Raw genomic sequence first — 22,386 nt, forward strand, 5'->3', positions numbered from 1 at the left:
GATACGCACATGGAGTTGAGGTCCCTCTTAGCAAATTGGATGCCAGGAATGCTAGACAGTAGCCGATGGCAGAGCAGCTATACATATGTTATGTTCAGTATACTCTGGGAGCTTGGAGTAACAGCCATTCTGTATTTTTTTTTCTTTTCGTGTCCTGAAATTTATTTCGTAAAAATAGGTCATATTTTCCTGTTGAGGCGTGTCTTAACCTGACAATTCTGTATGTAGAGACGTCCCTAACTAGAGGTACCACTGTATTCGTTCCACAGCCCAAAAACCTACGATGACTCCTTAATATCTACTGCAAGTACAATTCCATGAAGCAATTACAAAGAGCAAAGCAAATTATAAATAAATAGGAAATCAAAAAGTCACCTTAACTTACAATGGTATGAAAAAGTATCGGAACCTTTTAGAATTTCTCACATTTCTGCATAAAATTACTATCAAATGTGATCTGATCTTTGTCAAAATCACACAGATGAAAATAAAGTGTCTGTTTTAACTAAAACCTCCCAAACATTTATAGGTTTTCATATTTTAATGAGGATAGCATGCAAGCAATGACAGAAGGGGTGAAATAAGTAAGGGAACCATCTGCCTAAGGAGACTTAACGAGCATTGAAACTAATTTTTACTAAACATTTTAGGTCAGGTGTGCTCCCAATCACTGATGAATGGTTTAAAGTTGCCCTGCCCACTTTAAAACACACACCTGGTAAGTAATGTCTTGATGAGAAGCATTGTCTGATGTGCATCATGGCTTGGTCAAAAGAGCTGTCTAAAGACCTATGATCAAAGATTGTTGATTTGTAGAAATCTGGGAAAGGATACAAAACCATCTGTAAAAGTCTGGATGTTCATCAATTGACAGTTAGGGAAGTTGTTTACAAATTGAGAGAGATTGGCACTGTTGCTTTACTCCCAAGGAGTGGCCGTCCACCAAAGATGACACCAAGAGTTCAGCGTAGATTACTCAGAGCGGTAAAAAAAGAACCCTAGAGTGTCTGCTAAAGACTTACAGAAATCACTGGCACAGTCCAATATTTCTCTGCACACATCAACTATATGTACAACTATGGCCAAGAATGGTGTTCATGGGAGGACTCCACAGAGAAAGCCACCGCTGTCTAAAAAAAAACAAAAAACATTGTTGCTCGTTTAATGTTCTCAAAAAGGCACTTGGAAGTTTTGGCAAAATATTTTGTCGACTGATGAAACCAAAGTTGAATTGTTTGGGAGTACCACACGTTATAAGTGCAGGAAAAATGGAACAGCTCACTAACTTCAACACCTCATCCCCAACATGAAGCATGGTGGAGGGAGCATCATGATTTGGGGTTGTTTTGCTGCCTCGGGGCCTGGACAACTTGCAATCATTAAAGGACGAATGAATTCAAAAGTTGATCAGTATGTTTTGCAGGAAACCCTGAGGCCGTCCAGTTGAAGCTAAAAATAGGATTGATGCTGCAACAAGACAATGATCCAAAATGCATAAGTAAATCAACTTCAGAATGGTTTCAGAAGAACAAAAGACACATTCTGGAGTGCCTAAGTCAAAGTCCAGACCAGAACCCATTGAGATGCTGTGGCATGACCTAATGACAGCGATTCATGCCAGACCAGGAATCTGACTGAAGTAAAGCAGTTTTCTAAGAGAGGAATGGGCCAAGAAAAGTCCTGATCGATGTGCCAGACTGATCTGTAGCTACAGGAAGTGTCTGGACACTTATTGCTGACACAATATTGAATGTGATGGTTCACTTACTTATTTTCCCCCGCTTCTGTCATTGTTTGCATACTATCCTCCTTAAAATATGTAAACTTATAAATGTTCGGGTGGTTTTAGTTAAAGCAGACACTGTTTTTTTTTTTTTTTAATATCTGTGTAATTTTGAAAAGGATCACATCAAATTTGATGGTGAATATATGCAGATGCGTACGTGTGGAATTCCAAAAGGTTCAGATAATTTTTCATACCACTGTATAGAGAATGGTGAACAGTCATCAAAGGAGATGGCGGGTATGGAGGTAGAGGACGATACGGTTGACTGTCGATATTGTCGACATATTCCGGCAGGATTGTCTAGCTCTAGCCAGTTCTTTCACACGCACAGAGCACACATATTTTCCTGATTTATTTCTTTATTTAAATGGTAAGCATGTCCTTCTTTCTTTTTTTCTCCACTATTATCGCCTCCACTAAACTTCTTGGGACCCATGATAATTTCTCTCACTAGACAATCCGACATGTGCCGTCTTGCAGTAAAAGAATGAAATCGCGATACTGTCGTAAATCGTCCTATCTCGAGCATTTCGTCATATATTGAGACAGATGACGATTCATATTTGATGTCAATAAAATCGAATGTCGATGTGTTCGTATGTCGAGTCACCACTGTATAAAATTGTTATTAATACCATTTTGATGTGCTTATGTATTCCTCCAATGCTTTATGTATATATTTCTAAACAGAAATTCATCCATCACTGGGCAATTAAATATTATTTCCACTTCTTATGATATGGCGATGTAGCTAATAGTTTTCTCTTTGAATGAGTTTATGATACAATTATATCTTCTAGTGTGATTTCTTGTTCTGAATGTCTCCATATGTTGCCCAAATGATATATTTGAAAAAGCAGATTTTTGATCTGAATGATTTTCAAACTAACTTGTTAAATTATATACTGTATGGCACACCAGATGATCTTTCACAAAACGCTATCTACTCATACTATAAAATCCTTATCATGAACATTTAATAATTTAAAACATTCCTTCATTGTGCTTACTCTTGCTTGAATATCAAATAATCAATCTTGACTGTTGGATTGTATTTTCCTTGTTTGATTTATGTTTATTTTTTAACTGAGTGTTATCATGTATGGTAGATTTAAACATGCAGGCGGGGCTTACCCTTCATTCTGACCCCAGTCACTTCGAATACAGAGATGTGTATGGACTAGATCTGGGGAATAGCCATCGTGACAGCTGCATTCTCCTGAGATGGAAAGCAAAAGAAACGGTAGATATTTGTTTATTGACAGCAGCTGAATAAATTAGCATTCAGAACAGTAGAATTTAATTTACCAGCTATAGTTTTCCACAACAAAAAGATTGACAACAACTAATCACCATATTCAGGAGAAATGATGAATTTGAATGCTATGGCATATGGTTTAACCCTTTCAGTGCTCTTGACAATTATATGAATTTAAAGCAACACTAGGTAATTGTTCAACATTTTAAAAAACATTTTCATGACATTTGTGATAATATGTCAACTGACAACTAGCTGAATGACACCTCTTTTCTATTTTTAGGTCGTCTGCATTGCTTTCACTGGCCCTAATTAACTTTGAGGATGGTGGCAGGAATGCTGCCACAAAAAAAAAAAAAAAAAAAAAAAAAAAAAAAAAAAAAAAAAAAAAAAAAAAATGTACTGACTGCTTTACAGCACACGTCACTTCCCCCCTTCCTTCGATTCATTACCTTATTACTATTCATCCTTCACACAGCAGCAAAACACTACTGTATTTGTCCAACCACGTCGCTAAAACCGACCAAAACTGAAAAACTACCAAGTATTCCTTTAAATGAGTTTATCATTAGTGGACGTCCAATCCATTTGAAATGTGAGGGCTGGCCGTGAATCAACATTCGTTCTTTTGCTGCTGCCCTCAAGGCTGTACTTATACATATTTTACTGTATATTTATATATACATTTTTATACAAAGTGCCCTAAATAGACAATAAACTGTGTGATCCAGAGTTATTTACTTTTTTTTTTTTTTTTTGGATAGTTTAGCTTTTTAAATATAATCATTTTAAAATGTCTTAATGACACTTTCTGTTCTGTAACTTTGCAAATTTGGCCAGCGATATTTTCAATTGTTTCTTATGCAATTCTTGTTAAAAGGGACTGCACAGGATTTTTAGAATGGATCAAAAAACCTTTCTACGACATGCATGCGACACCAATACACTGATGAATAAACACAACATATTGTAACCGAGACTGCATGAAAAAAATCCTTTTTTCTTACCTTCAATAGAGAATGTTCAGGTCAAAAAGTCTAGGCGAACACGCGCCTGTGCGGTGTGCATGTCCACACGCTTGGCAAAAGCACTTTTATGACCCACTTAAGACTTACTATTAACATTTTTTCATGTTTCTGGTGCTGATTTGATGAGATAAACTCTTGTGGCTTTATGTTCATGCTGGTACAAGCGTGCGCACCATGCGCAAGCTGCAGTTACACCTTAGGCCAAATAAACTCTGTATAGTCCCTTAAAATGCGTGTGTAAAATGTGTGTGTGTTAAATCAAATCAAATTTATTCATATAGCCCTATACAAACTAAATTCATGCCTATGTAGTATATTTTATTCAGTCATTCACTAAGATATTTCAATATTTTGGGGGGCAATAGTATCAATCAAAATTATTATTATTAAATTAATTAATTACAAAGTTGCACATTAAGTAGATTTTTTTGTTGTTGTTGTCCCACACCTACAGTAATGTGTTTACTCAATCCAAAGCAATATACATCAGTGTGTACATTTTTTTTTTTTACTCTGCCATGTAAATAAAACAAAAGCTACATAGAATTCATGAGCCCTTTCAAGAAGATGGCATTTGTGGCGTCCTAGGTCAGATTTCGCGAAACACTTGACTGTTCTCAGAATAAATGGTGATTGCCGCCCTAGCTTAGCGCACTTTTGGAAGCACAACGGTGGAAAAATGCGTAATGGTCACGCAGGCAACACCATTCACATTTTATCACCTGCTGTTTAATAATTTACTGGCTGAGTTTATAGGCTCACCGCTCGCTCAAGGGGAGACGCGGCAGCCATATAGAATGCAGTTAAAGAGCAGCAACAAATATTCCGATTGCCCTTTGTCTGGTAAATGGTGCTTTTCTGAAAAGCAACATAAGAAGCAATAAAGTTTGGAGAAGGCAGGATAATAGTTGCACCCTAGACAGCATTCCATCTGATGAGTAATAGCAGCATGTTTCAAAGCATCAGTCTTGTTATTATGATATGTGGTTGGACCACATAGTCCATAACAGAAAAAATAGACTTTTATAAAAAGCCATATTGTATTTTTAGTGGATTATTACTTCGACCTATCTTATAAATCATTTGGAGTACTTGATTTTTTTTCCTTGCTGCAAACAACAAGAGACTGTGTTCGTAAAGCTTTTATTTGAACTCTTTCCGTGTCATTGACGATGATGGACGTTCAATCATGCGGCCCTTTTTGTCTTTCTGCTGTGACTTTAAATGATGGATTGGACGTCTATCACCCTGGTGATCAGTCGCCGCAGCACTAATGAGTTTATCAGTAGTAGTAGATATCCAAACCATTTCAACGCTGAGGGTGGCAGCAAACGAACATTCATCTAACCCTAGCAGTTCAAATGGATTGGACGTCTATACCCATCATTGGTAGCCAATTAATAACAAGCAACGAGTGTGCCTTAGCACACTAACAGGATGAAGGACATGCACTCGACTGGATAACCTGGAACCTGATGGTACAGTTAGAAATGTATATATGTTTAAGGTATTAGCTATATTTTATGTCCCAAAAATGCATGGAGAAATCCCTCGGTTGCAGCTTCAAGGCTCGACCGTCCCCCACCGGTTGTTGCTCAGTGTCAGTGAGTCAGCTGTGCTACATGATGGCTGGAGGAGGTTAAACTCCTGAACTTTTTTCCACCGTCGAAGAAAATTATATCCAATGTATGGGAATACTTCAGCTACAGAAAAGTTACAGACGGCTACGGCTTAGAGGAGGAGGGCCAACCGACATGTAAAACATGTTTGCGGAGGATGGCTGCCAAGGAGCCAATACCTCCTATATGATTTCACATTTATACAAAATGAAAGGTTAGTAAACACTGTCATAAATGTTTCCCACCAGCTATGAGAGTTAACTCCAGCATGTTCAGTGTGTCTAGCGGTGGTAATTTTTTTTTTTTTTTTTTTTTTCTCTCTGGCAACTGTTTGTATTGAGAAAGAGAGTGTGTTTATAATGTAAACATGATCCGAGTCATACACACGTGCTTTTTATGGAAAATAATTTGATTATTTTTGTTATGATGGTAATAATGTTGAGCAGTGGCTGTGGGTTTCGGCTCACCTAAAGTACTGCATTTATTTGAATTTTATTTAGAAAATTAAACTGTATTGATTTTACCTTAACACTATACTTATGTTACATTTCGATAAAATGTTTTGAAAAATAAAAACCCTGTTCAATGGAAAAAAGTTTTTGTTTTTTTGTTTTTTTTTTAAAACCCAGATATCTCAAAGTGAATCCTGTGAAACCGTGATATTTATGCTTAAGGTTATCGTTCCGTCAGAGTATCATACCAGCACATGCCTAAGTACAATAGGTCTACAATCAAGTAATAAGCCCAGATACAATAAAATGTGCTCGACGATCGGTGGATACGGCCCCATGTAAAATAGCTACTAGGTATCAAGAAAATCAGTTCAAATATGACAGAGAAGTTGGGATTTAAATGTAGCATCCACAACAACAACAAAAACCTGAGTGGTGAATTGACAGACCTTCAGTCTCTTATAATATTTAAATAAATACAGGTAGTCCCAGGGTTATGAATTAGTTCCGATCATACGCTGGCGACGTAACCCGAATTTTCCCGTTAGTCGGAATTAATCCTTTAAGTACCCCTAAATACCCCTATATCTCAAAACAACCATCCAAAAACATGTATTGTATGTCATTGTACTGTCCTCGCCAAGACATTGCAGCTAAGCTAGACAGCAAGCTAAGCTCCGAAATGACGATGTCAGACGTCCGTGTGGTTTGCTGACTTTATTCAGCTGCTCATGACACCAACACTTGCGTGACATCCCCAAAAGTATTTTGTTGGGATATTGATTTTTGACACTGGGTGGCAGCACTTATCAGCGAGTCACGGGGAACAGTTGGCAAGTACAATGGTGGAAGCTCATAATCCAAATGAATGAACAATGAGCAACATGCCTTCCATGTCGCTGATTTGATGTGCCATGTTCCCGAATTTTAACAGGTTAGTTTCCATTTCTTTCATGACTATATGAAGTTCTAAGCAATGACGATGTGTGAGTGATGTGCTTTCAATAGTTATTTTCGTTTTAGCATGTTTTAAAGCACCCCTGTACAATGTTTGTTAGCATTGCTATCCTTGAGGTTAACCTCATAACTTTGTTTTATTTTGTTAGCACCTTTTTGGCTCCTGGGCATTTGTGGGCCTATTTTAATTTATACTGTCACATGAAACATTGGGGAAGTAGTATAGTCATGTAGCAATGTAGCAAGCTAACAGCAATGCTAACACTAATAGCATGTTGATGCAGTATATAGGACTACAGTATTCAAGGAACGTAATATAACTGACACGCGAGACGGTCGCCATGTTACGTTATGTGTTTTCATTGATTGTAAATATTAACTTTGTGTATGTAAATAGTTTTCAACTGCAAGCGACCTAAGTCAGTCATAGAGTGCCTATTATTAAGACATTATTTTGATGAACAGTGAAGGCAAAATATGGAAATGCTTACATAGAGAACATTTTTGAGAATTGATGAGGCATATTTCAATTGTAAAGTAAATGTGAAATATTTAACTGGTATTCAATGACATACAATAATACATGTAAACAAGCATAGATTTATTTATTAATCTTGAAAATATTATTTAATGAAATAAAGAAAACGGTCACTGCAGTGGAATTGTTTGTAATAAATTGTTTCTTACTAAAGATAATCCAAATGAATGGACAATGAGCAACATGCCTTTCATGTCTCTGATTTGATGTGCCGTGTTTTCATATTTTATCAATATAATCTGCCAGCGGAGGCCCAGCTGGTACTCACGACACTTGCAGAATGAAACTAAATTAAAAATGAAATTAAATCAGTTTCATCTTCAATAACAGCAATTAAAATTTGTGTTTATATGCTGCTCATACAGTAATAACAATCCACACAAACAATTAGCATGTGTCAGTTAGCGTCCGCACATCATCAAAAACACATAAACTCTCCCCAAGTATTTGACATAAATTGAAAACGCACAATAAATAGTACAGAAGGTTTTATATACAGGTGTTGCCTCTGTGGATGCTTCACAAGCAACAAATGTGTGCAGGCTTGCAGCTGTAATATATACCCTCTCTCTCTTACTTTGCTGCGCGACTTCTTCGTGGGAGCAAATGCACTCTTCCTAATGTGTGCGCGTGCGCTCTTCTTCGTGTGCGTAAATATGTCCTTCTTTGTGTGTACATGTGTTCCTACTCGCGCGTGGAAGTACTACCTGCTCTATATGTCCTGCACCAAAATAAAAGCATGTGTCACAAAACAAAAGTAAACATTATTTAAAAAAAAAAAAAAAAAAAAAATTTAAATGGCAGACGACACTCCGGTGCCGGAAAGTCGAAATCACGTAAGTTGGTAAGTACACTTGTCAATCCTTATATCTATGTGACATGCATGATACAGTGCTGTCACAATTTAGCAAATTTTAGAATGGTTTGCTTTTGGACATATTTCTGGATATGGGCAGATAACAAGAGATTTACTCAGCTATAAAATGTCACACTTGATGGGTAGCTTGGCACTACAGAGATTCAACTCTCTTTGTAAAAGACATTAAAATGTGAATTTTCTAATAAAAGTGAACCCTTAAATCGTCACAAAAATGCTAGAATATAAATAATGTCGGAAATAAATGTAATACAAACCCTACTTTGTGTTTGATGGTTATGATCTAACCAGTCTCACTATGTCTCATTAGTTAATGTTTGTATTTGGAGGCTTACATTTTTAGCACAAAAACAGGGGTTGGTGCTTAGAGGCAATTCAGTTTAGGTTCAAGCAAGTGAAGTTAAAGACATCATTTCTAATTAGGAAAACAAAGGAAGCAAGGAGGTTCACGTGTCTTTTTACGAGGATACTTATGATGATCGATGCCGCAATATATTCCTCCTTAGTAGGGCGTTTAACTGTGTGGCAGAATGAATTGGCTAATAATGGGGACACCTCATCGTAGTAAAATGATAACTGGAGTCATCACATTATTAAGGCGTCATCGTTGAAGTAGAGCACACTGATTACTAATTTTAACTGTTAGCTTATGCTCTAGGTTGATTGCATAATTATTAAGGGTGGGACTTTAAAAATGAAAAATAATAATCCAATTACGGTAGTTAGAAACCTGATGATTACAGTGGTAGCTCTACTTCCGAACGTCTCCATAAACATTATTTTCGGTTACAACACATTGAAACAGGAAAATATTGCCTCAAGTTAAGAAATAAGTTTCAGGTTACAAGAGGCAAAAATAATATTCAATACTGTAAAAGATATGTACAGTGGTACCTCTACATACGATCACTTCGACACACGATCTTTTCGACATCCGACGTAAAATTTGAGCCGCCATTTGTTTCTACATCCGACGAGTTGCTCGAAATACGACGACATGACAGCACTGCAAACGAACCCACGGTGGATTTTCTTATGTGAGAAATCAACACAGTTTTCAAAAAAAGTTGATACAGTTGGAGAAACAAGGAAAAAAGTGATGCTTACCTTTGAAATGAAGATGCAAGTTATAGAAAAATATGAGCTTGGGGTGCGCGTCCCTGAACTGGCTCAACAATACAGCTCCATGATCCTCTTATGACCACCGTTCGCCACTATTTATAAGTTAAGGTGACAATTATTATTGTGGTAACATTGCCAAGGAAATCGCCAGCTTTGTCACGTTTTTATCATTTATTTAAGAACTTATCCAACACAAAACGCTCATTGTCTTAAGCAGTTGACTGCTCTCAGGAAAACGAAAGTATTATCTCTACCGCACCGACCTATCTCACTGGAGACGTCACCTTCGCGGTGCGTTCAGGGACAGTAAAAAGTGTCCGCCATATTAGAATCCGATTCGTTACATTATTTTCAGGAATAATTATTAATTCTTCTTCTTCTTCTTATATTATTCTGAATTATTTATTTATAACTTATTTGTTTTTCTATGTTTAATTGCCATTTGTAACAGTGCCAGCAGTATTTATTAAGAATTTAGTGTATGTTTTTAGGCTTTGGAACAAATTAATGGAATTATAATGTATTCCTATGGGAAAATCCTGCTCGACATACGACCATTTCGACTTACAAACAAGGTCCTGGAACGAATTAAATTCGTATGTAGAGGTACCACTGTATTTACTAGGGTTGTTCCGATCATGTTTTTTGCTCCCGATCTGATCCCGATCGTTTTAGTTTGAGTATCTGTCGATCCCGATATTTCCCGGTACGATTCCTTTTTTTTTATTTCTTTTTTTTTTTTTTTTTTGCTCCCGATTCAATTCCAATCATTCCCGATAATTTTTCCCGATCATATACATTTTGGCAATGCATTAAGAAAAAAATGAATAAACTTCAGACAAATATATACATTCAACATACAGTACATAAGTAATGTATTTGTTTATTATGACAATAAATCCTCAAGATGGCATTTACATTATTAACATTCTTTCTGTGAGAGGGATCCACGGATAGAAAGACTTGTAATTCTTAAAGGATAAATGTGACTTTGTATATTGTGACTAAATATTGCCATCTAATGTATTTGTTGAGCTTTCAATAAATTATACTGTAGCCATTTAACTGTTCTGCCCAAATGCATGATGGGAAGTGCAACCATGACTGTGCGTAGTGGTACCAATTGATATAACTTCTCTGCGTTGGGCAATAACATAGGGTGTTAAGAAAAAGATCGACTACTACCTTTCTTCCCCACATTGCGTCCCACTATATTTCTAATCGTTGGGAGAGGGATTGTAAAGCTTTAGCCAATTAAAAAAAGTCTCCAAAGGCTGCCAAAATTCACTCCACTCATTTTACGCTGCCTTTTAGCTCTATATATAGGTATAACGGCGCCATTAAAGATTGAACGCGACAATGCTTGGGTCGTGCAGCACATGCGTTAACTGCGTTAAATATTTTAACGTGATAAATGTTTTAAAAATTACCGTTAACGCGATAAATTTGATAACCCTACTTTAAGCCTAAACTAAAGACTCTGGATGAGTGTAACACATTAAGTCTGTAACGTTAAATACAATTAGAAAACGATTCAATTAAAAAAATAAATAAATAAATAAATATATATATATATATATATATATATATATATATATATATATATATATATATATATTTAAAAAAGGCATGTCCGATATTTTTTTGCCGATTCCGATACTTTGAAAATGATGTGATTGGGACATCTCTAGTATTTACTTTATGCTTTCTGCTTTGTAATGTCGCACCATTAGCTTCTGCTACCCTATTAGTCATAATCTTTCCCAGCCCAATCCCTTCAGTATGCTGCTCTCCTATTGACCTATTATTGATGACGTTTCAATGTGGGTGTCACAATGTGATGACATGCACAGGCGCGATGGTGTTATTGTTGCTGTAACGTCTGAGCCAAATTAGCACAAGGCTCCTCGTGTTTTTGTCTCACGAAGTTTTTTTTTTTTTTTTTTAAGCCAAAAGACGGTTCATTACATTCCTAGCACATTAGAGCAAAGGTCTCCTTGCATTTTTCTGTCACAAAAAGATAGGTATCATCAATCTCGTGAATACGGCCATTGCCCCACTCAAAAGGTAAGATACATTTTTTTTCTTTTTTTCTTTTTCTTTTTTTCTCTTTGCATTTTGTTCTATTATCTACTTCATTACAGGTATTGACAGTTAGGTTAGATTGGGGGTTGGCAACCCGTGTTTTAAAAGCTGCATGTGGCTATTTAGCGCTGCCCTAGTGGCTCCCTGGAGCATTTTCAAAAATGTTTGAAGTTGGAAAAAGATGGTTGAGGGAAATATATATATATATTTTTTATTTGATATGGTTTCTGTAGGAAGACAAAAATGATGCAAACATTCTTAACGTTTTCCAATGATGTAAAAATGTGTAGAATAAATATTACATTACAACATTTCTGTCAACGAAGATTTGTGTCATAGCCTGCAACACACTTTTCTTCCAGCAGGGCTGGATGCCAGGCAGGTGGCTATTTTAAACAAACCGGCGGCTTTGTGATTGGCAATGGATCAGAAAGGGAAAGAGAGAAAAATAACTGAGGAGAACAGATGATTCAACGTTTCTTGGACCGAATCATTTGCATTCATTGCTAATGAGGAAGTATTGCCTGAATGTTACTCTGTGGCAAGACGTTGTCAAATAACAAAAAAGGTCGTGTGGAAAAACATTTCCAGGGAAGGCATGCTACATTTGCTGCCGAGTACCCAGTTGGGAGTGAGAGAAAAAGTGAGATTGTATTACTTCTGAAAGACTTAGAAAAGTACAAAAATAGATTCAAGAAGTGGATTGCATTGCCAAACTCCACTACTTCTGCAAGTTTTGCTGCAACCCGGGAGATAATAATGGATGGAAAACCGTTCACAGATGGTGAGTATATGAAGGAGGTAGACACATAAACATATCAGAACACCTATTTCCAGACTTCGAAAACAAAACCGAGATAATTCAGAAAATCAAAGACATGCCCGTATAAGGGGTATGTTACACACGTTCCATTTTGTTGTTTTTCGAAACCTCAAATTAAAATGACATCAAAAACCTGATTTCTTTATTGCATTTTTTTAATTTCATAAAAACAATGAAACAATCTATTAACATTGTGATGAAGTTAAAATTGATGTAGCATCATACAACCAAGTAGTCACATTGTGCGTTGGATGCACTACAGGGAAAATCAACATTAAATCATGAAGGCTCATTACGTATTTTTAGTCAACTTCATTTATATAGTAGGCTAATATAGCTAATACAGATACATACAGCATGTGTTGCCTCCATTTATAAGGCTTATGTAAGCCTGTATTTATTTATGTATTTTTTTTGCTCAAGACATTTTTTTTTTTTTTTGTTCCAATATGGCTCTTTCAACATTTTGGGTTGCAAACCCCTGGGTTAGAAAATGGAATGATTCAAATGTGTTTGACTGTTGTTTTATTCCAGTCTTACCACAATTATGAAAATAGTAGTAAAAATAGTAGTGCTTGGAACGGATTTAAGCATTTACATTTAAAATGTGCCTCCATTCACATATATATTTAAAAAGATTCAATCTTAGTGAGGAACTGAATAAAATCTACGCAAGTGCTGATATTGTTAACAATTAAGATAGGATAAAAAATAAACTGAAGATATTACTGGCAAAATCTGAAAAGACACTGAATATAAAGTCCCATTGCAGCACCTTATTCCTCCCATAATGTTATTCATCAGTGGTTAAAAAAAAACCAAGCTGTAATATTATTGTATACTAATATTGAACGACAGTTCAGTATTAGTATACAATAATAATAATTTAAAAAACTTGGACCACAATTCTGGGTCTAATTTAAAGATAAAATAAGAAACAACATTGCTGTTAATTCATAAAACGAACAGCCTTGAGTCTTGAGGCTTGGCAGCGAATGAACAAACTTTCTTTGCTGCCATCATCCGTGTTCAAATGGACTGTACATCTATTAGCGATAATCTCATTTAAATTCACAGAAAAACGATAATTAAATGCCACTTGATTGTCATAATTGTCAATGACACTGAAAGATTTACATACATATTTGGTAACATCAATTTATGCTAACTTTTCATTTTACGCTTTGCTCATTCCTCTGAAACAGGAGTTATGAATGCTCCGAGAGATTTTCAATAGAAACCAATCATTAATTTTCAAAATAGTCTTCACAACACCCTTTAAACTAGTACCACCCACAAAATAGACTCCAATCTTACAGCACATCATTAGTTAATATGCCGTTTAATATTTATGCCACTTTTCCAGCCAAGATCAAGAGTAACCCTCACTTATACAGTCTCAAGAAGAGGCCGAGTGAGTTTTTTAATCATTATTTTGCTGTGATTGTTTGGGATGTTATGTTGCAGCGCTGGCAGAGGAGAGTGATGGAAATAGAACGCTCTTGTGAAGAGCACCTTTAATTTTCACTAGCGGACAGATTAGGTCGATCCCCCGAGGAGACACAACGTACTTGAGGGCAATCACTCATCAAATAATCTTGCCGCCGAAAAAGGACAAATGAAAGGGGAAGTAAATTGGGAGAGACAAGGAGACAAGAAGAACTGATACAAGGAGAATCTCTGAATGTAGCAAGCTCCGATAGAGTAAGTCACTTCAAAATTGAATCATAGGGCGATTACTGCTCTCGGTATGTATAAATAGGTGATCCTCAATGTTGCAAAATCCTCAAACTTCATTGTTGGCATCTTGATGCATAAGGACGGATGCAAGTATCTGTTGCTTTAATCCATTATGCATCAGCATTCAACGTGTCCTTGACCACTGTGACATTAATTCACATACATTACAGATGTAATCCATTCTAATGAGCTTAGGTTTGATGTAGTGGGCACGGTATACCAGCGGGACTTACGCCACTCAAGCGACGACATGACACTCTGCACTCAAAGCTTTGCTTAGAGTCCTTTTAATGTCAGTGCAAATATGCTTAGAAATGTTTGACTTGCATAAGTATGTGAACAAGGAACCACGGACCTTTTTTTCATGACTTATACTGTGGACCTGTTTTATTTCATACCTGGAACCATGGATTGCATTTACATTCATAATCTTAACGCTAACCTCCTTCTCCCCCCAGACCCAAAACAACTGATATTATTTCCATGCACTAATTTATCATCTAAACCATGCACTGTAAAAAAATAAAACTAAAATTTAAACTAAGCACAACTCATTTTTTGGGGGTGGTAACCTGTTATTTTGAGTATTAGAAGCTCATTGTAGCATATTAAGCTACGGTTAACTCATTATTCGAGTTGTCCGATAATGACTTTTTAACCATTAACTGATATCCCCATATTGTCCAACTCCGAAAATCCTATACGAATATCAAACCAATACCGATATATGCGGTCGTGGACTTAATATATTATGGCTAATTGTATTGTGATGCTGTGATGCTTATGATGTTTATTTCATATTTCACGCGGTATTTTATGCTCCTGAATGAAATGGACCGCTTGGATGGGTGAGGATTAATTTGTTTAGTTTTCGCATCACCACCGCCAAACGGCTGCAGGGTTTTGTAGCTGCACCAGGGAGAGGCGTGTTAGCCTTTTTGGGTTTCGACAAGTTCCCGTTCACCCCGAGATCGGCCAAAACAAGTGTGCGACAACTGTGGAACCATTGGACTTGCGAGGAAGTGAGTAAACATTGTGTTTTGTATTATGTCAAATACTGGAATAATGGCACACGTTTTAATACGGAGGTGGCTGGCATTTTTTGGCTGACAATGCTCCTTGTCCACCGAGAATGCCACTCGGCCAACGACCGGCGGCTTGTCACACCCCCCCCCTCGACCTTTAGTGTGGCCGCCGGGAGAACGCTGTACTCGGCCTATTGCCCTCCGGTGTTCCGTCAAATTTTCCACCCCATCAGAAATTTCAACTTTGTGTTAAAATGGCCGCGGGTACAGTGACTACAAAGTAAACACTATAAACTTTCTTTAAATAAAGGAATATTTACTTTTGTTTGATCATGGACGAACATGTAGAAAAGTTCTCCTGAGACACATCCTACCTTGTTAGCTGCACACAACAACTGCACGCCGCTCTCTCACTGTTTACGGCTTAACCATGTAATTAAGCATTAACTTACGCCATATTCATGTTGACCATGTGGCAGCTATATGCTCCTCTGAAGTCGGCCGATTTGTCCGGCGGTCATTCTCCAACTGCTTCCCGGCAAACGAGCTCTCCTGCCTGCAGCAGGGGAACGACGAGCTGTAACTTGCTCGCTGCCGGGCAGGTTGCCGATCGGCGATGGCAATTGACAACCCCGCCGCCGTGTGATATGATCCGGGCTAGTTTTGTGTGATTTTTCGCGATTTTTCGAAAAGCGAAAATAAGACTTTGAGACGTCACTAGGTTCAGGTTATCATGTTGGCTAGCTGTCACGCCTCCTGGTTTGTTTACATTTTCCGAAGCAGGGGCAGGAAAATGACAAAAGCCGGACTAACTCCGGTGGCATAAAATATCGTTCGGGACGTGCGACAGTAAAGTTGAAGTCGACGGTTTTGACCATTATGGAATAATTTTGCTATGTCATACTGAGTAAATGCATTTTTAATATTTCATATTCCATTTAGCACAAGACTGTTATTTGTCATGACCATAGAATTTATTTAGCATTGGGGAAAAAATACTTGGAATAAAAATAATATCCTGTTAAAATATTGGAGTAGAGAGACTGAAACAATGACATTTTGCGTCTCTCTTTGTCTTATTTTCCTCGTTCTGAATAACTCCCCCTCAATGGGCCCAATTCTAAATCAGATAAAATCACGACCCTGCTAATGTCATCCTGGGGACGCTAGAGCACTGTAATGGCAGGCGGGGCTAAACGGCAGATTAAAAGACTCATTTCTCGTCATCTGTGCTTTGCCAAATTGTTGTATATAGTTGATTTGTCTCAAAAAATGATTTTAATTCACACAATAGTTCTATTTAAGACTTTATTCTGTCATACGCACTTTAATAATGTTAAATGCAACAACTTTGAGGGTGTCCAAATTAATGCTGCAACGATTAATCAATTATATCGAGTAATTTGATTAGAAAAAAAGCTTCAATACAAGTGTTGCTGCTTCGATGATTCATTTAATTAAGAGTGGCGTTGAAATGGCTTGTTTTGAAAGTGTCATTTAGTATTGATGATTGATTTTGGTGGATACACTGCCATTTAGTGGAACAGTAAAAAGGACATAACTCATCTAACATAGCTGAATCCAGCTGCTCCCTGTTAAGACCAACCTAAGGTAAGTTTATGTTTGAGCAAATGATTTTTTTATGCACTCGTAATTTAGTTTATATATACATTAGGCACTTGTTTTGTGGAAGTGTGTGTTTGATTGATTTGTTAAGAGCATTGTAAAAAAAAAAAAAATAGTGGCATTTTATAGCAGTTAAGCTAGCGGACTTTTGCTATACAAGTTAGCCAGTTGTTCTTTTGTTGTACTTAGATCCTAATTTTTTTTTTTTTTTTGTCTACCATTTGAGGCTAAGCTATGGTATTTTAACTTTATTTTGAAATTCACTTTTGCTCTTCTGAAATCAAAGTGCAATTTTGCACCGTTTGAAGACACTCAGGAATTGTATTTTGTATTTACATTTAATGCTCTTTTGAAAGTGCAATATTCGCAAGCCAAAGTAAATGTTATTGCAAGCATAAACACTTGTTTCTTTGTTTTACACCTCATTATATTTATTCTGCAACACATTAAATGTTTGTAATCCGATTACTTGATTATTCGAATGAACTAATAATCGAAAGCTCCATCACTACTCAAGTTCTGGGAGAAGTGCCTATATTGCATCACTATATTTACTGTTGAAATCAAAATAGTGCAAACATCATTTTTTTGTATCAAGTGCATAGTGCCAATAAGGCAGTGCCATATGCATATTGGCCCAAAACCGATGTCGATATCATGCGGTATCATTTTAAAACCTCAATCAAAATAACATTATTTACTTGATAAATTAAGTTGATAGCTGGAATTATTAAAATGGAATACTTCAAAATCAACAAGAAGTCACTCACAATTGCCCCAGAATCACCATGAAATTATCCTAAATCTACTGTTGCACCATTTTTTTGGCTGCTGATAACAATTTCAACACCCGGCTGTGTGGTATCGACCGACCTACAAGATTTACCAACCAGCATGAAAGCAAACCCACACAATTTCTCAGAAATTACATTTTTTTAATGACCAAAAATAAACATTTACTCTATAAAGAAATAAAACTGTAATGTTTTTACACTGACCACATAATAAATAAAGATTATTTCCACTTACAACACTCAAATGTGGAAAACACATCGACAAGTTTCCTACTGTTCAAACAGCTGAAATGTTAATTCATGAACCAGCTCAATGGCTGCCATTGACAACGATAAACATCAATGGCATTGAAAAATAATACTATGAATCCATTTATTGCTTGGTTTGACTCATGTAAATCAAATGTGTGAATCACTTTATGCATGTTTGGTTTCACCAACCTGTATCCTGGTCGCAAATCTGCTCACATGGGTCTGTGGTCCTCTGGCCACAGTAGTCTCGGACCCACTGTGTCGATGAATTGGTCTGATAGTATAGGATGAGCTTGGCTGGGTTGAGCCAGTTGGAAACATCCAAGGAGCTGCCCGTACCAATGACGAAGCTACTTCCTGTGTAAACAGCAATAAAAACTTTAAAAGTAGGCATGTGGGCATTGTTTAAACTGCCCCAAATTCTCTAAAAGAATGGTGATGAAGGACAATGCATATAGTGGTCACATGACTGTATATACATTTTAATACATTTTGGGAGTTTTTTTTTTTTTTTTTTTTTTTTTTTTTTTTTTTGAATGAAAATACAACAAAATATAACAAATGTACAGAATATACTGTATATAAACATAACAAAGCCGAGCAATAGTTTTAAAATAAAGCAGGCAAATAACAGAGCATTTTCCTATGTGCTTGCCTTGTCGAGCAATTCAATTTTTTTTTTTCCCAAGAAACTTTTGAGTAGATTTTTACACCAGTACCTTCACATTAACCTGAGCAAAATTTCACCAAAGTAACAGTACGGTGGTACCTCAACATAACGACTGCGTTGACATGTGATCCTTTAGACATTCGATACTTTAGACATCCAACGTAAGATTTGACTTGTCATTTGTCTCGTCATATGACAAGATGCTCGAAATATGACGATTTATGACAGGGGTACAATTTCATTGTTTTCCCGCAAGATGGATGCACGGTGGATTTTCTTTTGAGCTATATCAACATGGGTACCAAGAAGGTTAGTGCAGGTGGGGAAAAAATGAAAAATGTGACACTTACCATTGAAATTAAGAAGGAAATTATAGAAAAATATCAGCGTGGTGTGCACGTCAGTGAACTGGCTCAACTCGACAATACAGCCGGAATATGTCTACGGTCTCGAGTAGGACTCTCACTACTATTATTTTTACATCGGCAAGGAAGTCGCCAACTTTGTCAGGTTTTTACTCATTTATTGCAGAACTTGTGCAACACAATAACATAGTTGGCGCCGAGAACAACAGAACACGAAAAGAGAAAGCAAAACTTTCCCACTCTTCAGCACCTCTTCTCAAAGCACAACGGCCACATTAGAACCCGATTTGTTACGTTTATCATGATCTCATTCACTCCCAGCCATTTTCACCAGAGCAAGGCCCTTCGCTCCTGGCCGTTTTACTGGATTTTGACTGATTTTGCAAGGCCCACAGAAAATTCTGTTCTATTGCTATGTAAACATGGAACCCAGATTAGACTCTCTTCTTTCAGAAGAAAAAAAAGTAAGTTCATATCTTTTTCCATTCTTTAGAAATCAGCATTAGAAAATAGTTTGAACAATTTTCCAATTTCTGATGAAAAAACTGAGAAAATGAGCTTTTTGTAAACGCATACATTTCAAACTAAACTTTGACTTTAACACAGCTATTTTTTGGTTTAGTTACATCCCAAACATCTGAATAATGTTTTCCTTTTACAAAATATCAAAGAAAAAGACAAATAGAGCTTTTCATATCAAAGTAACAATTTATTTACACTTGACTAACTGAGAGATGACGCTGTTGTCGCCGAGATGACGCTGCGTCAACCGGCTAAACTTTTCCCTCATCCTTGCCTGTCTCATAAAGATGGATTTTTTTGAGTCTGCGGGGTCTGCTCGGCGAGCCCGTTGCACTGGTGGTCCCAGCCATTCTGCTCGGTCGTCCAGTGCCTGGCATCCTGGGCATCCTCTCGGTTGTTCTGCTCGGTCGTCCACCGCCTGGCATCATTCCGACAGCACTCCGACCGTGCTGCCGGGCCATTCATTGCTGTTGAATCGGGTTGCGGGTCTTACCAAATGTGCTACTGCCCTTCAGTGGCCAGTTATATTGTTTTAAAATTGATTTTCAGCTTTGTGCTTTGGAGCTCAGTTGAATCAGGACCAGAGATGTCTTTTATGAAAAAAAAAAAATAAATAAAAAATAAGCGTAATAGACATATAAAAACGTCTTTGGGACACTGAAACAATTAAAAATAGAACATATTTATACTGGGAGCAAATGAGTTATTTTTATCTTATTATTCCGATTTTTATTCATTTATTATTTATAGTTTTGTTATGTGTAATAGCTATTTTTAATTGTACCTGCAGTTTTAATTATAGATTTCGCATAGGTTTTTGGGCTGTGGAATAAATTAATCGTTTTATAATATATTAATGGGAAAATCCTGCTCGTCATACGACCAATTTGACTTACTAACCAGATCCTATTACGAATTAAATCTGTATGTAGAGGTACCACTGAACCTGTACTTGAGTAGATGTCTTCGGTACTCTTTCCACCCCTATGCCACCACTGTATTTAAATGAGAGCCCTATAATGCTTGTATTTATGGAAGTGCCTTGATAATTGCAGTGGAGGGAATGTGCTTATTGGCACTGAGTTACCTTTCTTTCTTATTGCTCCCGGGCCAATCATTAAACTCTGATCACTGAACAAGATTATCCTTAATTGATGCCAACGACTTTTACTTTCAATGAGGGCGCTGAGGGAGATCGTGCCGAACATAAAGATTCTTTTACGGTTAAGGTAGGTAGACCGGTGAAGGCATTCGGAGGGAGTACACGTCGCTTTGTAAAGGTCAATTTAAAACCTATTCCAGAGCCACAGTAGGACACAAAAGGTAGAAACCACATTAATATTCCCTTTCAAGTCATGGAAGGATGAATACAGATGGAGGTACTAAAACAGCCACTGAATCTAAATGTAAAAAAAGCGCAAGAGAAGTTACTGGCTTGTTTTTTGTTGTTGTTTTTTTCTTGCAAACATATTTCAACAATATTCACAGGCCTGCCGTGTTGGCTTCACTTTGCTTGTAGCAATTATTTTTCCATTCTCACACTACATTTGGACGTGGGTGAACACTAGCGGTGTACTTTGTGAATTGTAAATAGCATTGTGAAGGGATATATTTTGCCATGTAAACACCACCTGTGAAATGTGATCTGATATAACTATTATGACACTTGAGATTCGACTGTTAACAAGGAGTGTGACATTTGTGATCCAACTGTGTGTCAAATCAGTGTAAGCTTACCAGATTTTATGGTTAGGTGAAATGTATGGGGCGGATATTTTACCCTATAACCCCAAACGCTTGATATATGTGGGTCCAGTCATGTAGCTCTTTTCATATTTCTGCTGAGTTTATCACTAGTAGACGTCAAATACATTTTAATGGATATGAAAGAAATTTTGTTCATTCAATGCACGTCGATGTCAATGGCAGAGTAACCCCGGTAACACACCAGGCACGTCTACGGCGCGTCAGCGATGCCTGCGTGACAACACACCAGTGATGCTCGCCGCCAATTTCCATAGGACAAGTTTTCCGAGCAGAGCATCTGTGGAGCGGCTCGATCGGTTCACGCGAGGATTGCAAGATCGCGCGAGAGTAGCGGGTATTTAAAGATAATACTGCAACCATTTGCCTTTCAGACCCTGCATATTGGTCAGCTTTCTTTCTGAAAGATAGAAGAAAAAAGAAGTCCTGTGCTGAAGAGAAATGACAAAGATTTTAACATGTGTTTTATGAATGAAATTCCTCAATGAATCTTTTTTTTTTTTTTTTCTTATGAACGGTTTCCAAAAGCTTTGTGAATGGAATTTCTCAAGTTAAAGTGCCACCATTAATAAATTTTATTTTGTAATCAGGAATTCTGTATTATTTTATTATTTAATTACAGGTCTTTTGGCTCATTTCAATTTATTTTATTTATATAGACTATTATTTATATATTTATATATTTATATATGCCGTTCTTCCACAGTGTCTTTAACTACGTAAGGTAGTGATTGAAATACACCACAAGGTCTCAATGCCGAGTTTTAAATTATTTAGAGATCCAGCCAACGAGTGCATTTTGCCCCTCGACTGACGCCGTTTGTACCTTACATCCATTTGAGTGTTGACTTCACAATGTACGAGACCTCTGATGGTTTGTATATTGTGAATAAATATTGCCATCTAGTGTATTTGTAGAGCTAAACGAAATATTTGAATAGAGTTTGACCAAAGTCGGAGTAAGTTTTATGTGTATTTTGCAAAGCTATTTTGATTGGGAATGCCAGTTCTCTTTGAATTGAGAGTTGTTGTTTTTTTTTTGTTCTGAACATTATTTTTTTGGAGAGATAGGAATACTATTTT

The 22,386-nt window shown here is 36.9% G+C and overlaps 1 protein-coding gene across 2 annotated transcripts in view; it reads right to left on the reverse strand.

Moving 5' to 3' along the window:
• The window catches only part of LOC130905518 (astrotactin-2-like), a 573,899-nt gene that overhangs the window by 272,204 nt on the left and 279,309 nt on the right, over positions 1-22,386 (reverse strand). For both annotated transcript variants that reach the window (XM_057819019.1, XM_057819018.1), the window contains exons 7-8: positions 18,172-18,339; positions 2,921-3,005 (exon numbers count right to left, since the gene is read on the reverse strand). In XM_057819019.1, coding sequence (XP_057675002.1) covers positions 2,921-3,005; positions 18,172-18,339 — 253 coding nt within the window. The remainder of the gene's footprint in view (positions 1-2,920; positions 3,006-18,171; positions 18,340-22,386) is intronic.

The sequence above is a fragment of the Corythoichthys intestinalis genome, chromosome 17, assembly GCF_030265065.1.
Source record: "Corythoichthys intestinalis isolate RoL2023-P3 chromosome 17, ASM3026506v1, whole genome shotgun sequence".
Lineage (NCBI taxonomy): Eukaryota > Metazoa > Chordata > Actinopteri > Syngnathiformes > Syngnathidae > Corythoichthys > Corythoichthys intestinalis.